The following is a 3,188-nucleotide window of genomic DNA, read 5'->3' on the forward strand; positions in this document are numbered from 1 at the left end:
GCTGATTGGACGACGGCGCCGTTTGACCCTTGAACCGGAAGTCATTCTGCCTGCTGCGGCTTTTGAAAACATTAATACTGTTGGCGTCCCAAACATAGCTGCCGTTATCCAGGAATATTTTGAATCAGGACAGCTTCAGTTCTGACACGGTTGTCAAATAACAAAGAGCTCATGGGCAGACCGCGTCTTCTCCTTACAGTCAGCCTCTGTAATGAGGAAATTTCAATTGTAGTAGTACCATAGATTGCACTAGGAATCAAATAACTGTGCTAGCATGGTGTGTAAATGGTCGAAAGGAACCAAGCTTGGCACAGATCGGTTTTCACAAGATAGTATAAATGGGGCCTAAGATTCTACTGGGCAGTTGTAGTAAAGTCCTTCCTGTGACTATGTTGGTGTTAGTTATCAAATACCATTAAAGTAACATTTGACTTCAGTTTTCTCTACTTTAGCCCCATTTACACTACCCTCTGAAAACCGATCCGTGCCGAGCTTTGTTCCTTACGACCATTTACACACCACGCTAGCACGGTTCCTGGCCTTCTAGTGACGATCTATGGTACTACTTCTCTCTAGAGGCAAATAAACATGGCGGCGCCCGTAACATTCAGGAAGTTTGCGGAGAGTCAGGTGAAGAAGGCAGCCTTTGGTGAATTTACTTGACAGAGTTGGCTTTTGGGAAGTAGATACGAAAAACGATGGTCTAATCAGGGCTTCAAGACGCAGGAAACAAAGACAGACATGGAGGTCCATCACACTGCTAAGCAGAATCATCACCGAATCGTGCGGCACGGTAGGAAGCTAGGATTTTTATGAAGGTCTGAAATTTCCGTATTAAGGAGGCTGACTGTAAGGAGATGACTCGGCCTGCTCATGACCTCCTTGTTATCTGAGAACCGAGCCAGAACTGAACGGCGCCGAGCCCGACTGATGGACGAGTACCAGAGTTTAGCACGGTTCGGTTGTGTCTGGTGCAGTCTGGTTCAGTTGTGCGTGCCATTTACACTCAACAGTTACCTCGGTTACCGATCTAAGCATGGTTTCAAAAGGCTAGTGGAAATGGGGCTTATGGCAACTTTCTAGGGGTGACGGTGGCGGATGTAGAAGTTTGCCCTGAAATCAAAGGATTGACGGTTCAAGCCCCGATTACGACTTTCAGTGTCGTTGTGTCCTTGGGCAAGACACTTCACCTGCATTGTCTACTGATGGTGGTCAGAGGGCCCGGTGGTGCCAGTGTACGGCAGTGAGCCCCAGGGCAGCTGTGGCTACAATGTAGCTTGCCACCATCAGTGTGTGAGTGAATGGGTGAATGAATGTAGTGTAAAGCGCCTTGGTAAAGTCTTCTGACTTGAATAAAGGCGCTATATAAGTACAGGACATTTACCATTTTTTACCATGTTCAAATATACAAAGTTATACAATTCATCCAGAAATAAAAATGTAATATTATAATGTGTGTTTGCAAAAACAAAGTTTTCCTCCCAAACACTAGACATCATTTAGACTCTGGTTTTTAGGCTAAATCTGGTGGGTCTGTCATAGTCTGAATAATTGTTGAATTTTAGGCTGTGTTTGGTAGCTCTGATTTTGTCCCAATTAGTCCAAAAATAGACGTTGAGAAGACATTAGAAACCCAGGTTTTAATATTTTTTCAATAACCTTTAACAGTTCAACCAAATGCAGGTTTGGATGTAAATGACGTCATAAATCGGTGGGTTACCCTCAAATATTCTTGAAAAAATGCGATTAGGAAAATCCGCCCGAGTTTCCCAGCTTACTTGAATTTTGCAGGCTGAAGTCAGAGGAAATGTTCCTGACTGTGCAGCTGTAAAGTCCAAACTGCTCTGGTTCTCTAAGGGCAAACTCCAGCAGGCTACTAACGACCAGCTGGCCGGCATCAGGGGACCTGATGAACGAGAAAGAAAAGGTAATCCCACCTTTCTCTACAGACTGGTGCAAAGTGCTCTGAATGCAAACCATGATGTTGTGTTTTGCAGGTAGAGAGTCTGGTTGTTGAGCGGCTTGCCATCTTTGCTCCACTGCGGTGTGGTTTCACACGGCTCCTCTGATGGGTCCCAGAAGAGAAGAGCAGTGCAGTTCAGTTTCACGGAGGCTCCACGACTCTTCCACAGTTTGCTAGGGTTGCTGTCTTGTTGGAAATCAGGAGCTTTTGCACACTGAGACTCTGTAAAGACACACCACAATTATCGATATTCACTGTGAAAGCTTCTCCCAGAAGGTAACACTAAACTATCAGTTATAACTTCTATATATAACTGGAAACAAATGAGGAGAAAACCCACCCTTTACTATGAGGCGTACAGTGAAAGATGCTGTACTGTTTCCTTGTTGCATGCAAGTATAATTCCCCTGATCCTGTAGGCTGAGGCTGGATAACTCCAGGTAGGCTTTTCCATCCTGATCCTGGAGCTGCTGACAGTCCTTCAGCCACATCAGCAGAGTTAGGGGGAAACTCTGAGGTTGAGCTGTCAGTAGAGGACACTGCAGCACATATGAGGGCCTCTGCTGGCCTAAATAAACCACCTGCTCCTTAAAGCCGCCGTCATCCACACAGGCCTGACCTAAAAGAAAGGAAACATAGTTAAACACTTTATCTGAAGATTGTTCACTTTTAGGCCCCGTATGATGCAACTGTTCACTTTTTATGACCCATTTTTCATATGAAAATTACTTGTATGTCACTTTACTGACCTTGACTGTTTGAAAGTCTTCATTTTAAATCGGATCACATGCAGTGATATCTGATTGTTTTTTAAACGCTCCATCTTTGAAGAGTAAACCAGAACTGGTCATAAAGATTAATAGAGAAAGAAGATGGAAGACTGAAAGCACAACGAGCAAAGAAATGCCCAAATGAAGGCACTATAATGAAGTTTGATTTACTTCTTTAAAATATCGCTGCTTTGTTTTAATTGTGATGCTTCGTTTTGGTTCAGGAGGAGTGAGTGATGAGCTTGACATTCTGAGGCTTTTTCAGCACCAGCCTTTTCATGTTGGCAGCATCACTGCCAACATGAAAATATCACATTCCTGGGAACTAAGAAGCGGCCAAGCAGACGAAATGCTCAGTTTCAAAATAAACAACCTTCATATTAACTAAAATATGAAAACATGGGAAAGTCTGTGACGTAGTTTGGTCGAGGGTCAATAAGGCGAACCAAAAAAAA

The 3,188-nt window shown here is 43.8% G+C and overlaps 1 protein-coding gene across 1 annotated transcript in view; it reads right to left on the reverse strand.

Annotated features, from left to right (window-relative positions):
* Positions 1–3,188, reverse strand: part of LOC107101974 (single Ig IL-1-related receptor-like) — a 17,255-nt gene that overhangs the window by 11,593 nt on the left and 2,474 nt on the right. Inside the window, exons 2-4 of the mRNA XM_015401078.1 lie at positions 2,304–2,582; positions 1,978–2,185; positions 1,779–1,906 (exon numbers count right to left, since the gene is read on the reverse strand). Coding sequence (XP_015256564.1) covers positions 1,779–1,906; positions 1,978–2,185; positions 2,304–2,582 — 615 coding nt within the window. The remainder of the gene's footprint in view (positions 1–1,778; positions 1,907–1,977; positions 2,186–2,303; positions 2,583–3,188) is intronic.

Source organism: Cyprinodon variegatus, unplaced genomic scaffold, assembly GCF_000732505.1.
Source record: "Cyprinodon variegatus isolate N-32 unplaced genomic scaffold, C_variegatus-1.0 Scaffold1181, whole genome shotgun sequence".
NCBI classification, from domain to species: Eukaryota; Metazoa; Chordata; class Actinopteri; order Cyprinodontiformes; family Cyprinodontidae; genus Cyprinodon; species Cyprinodon variegatus.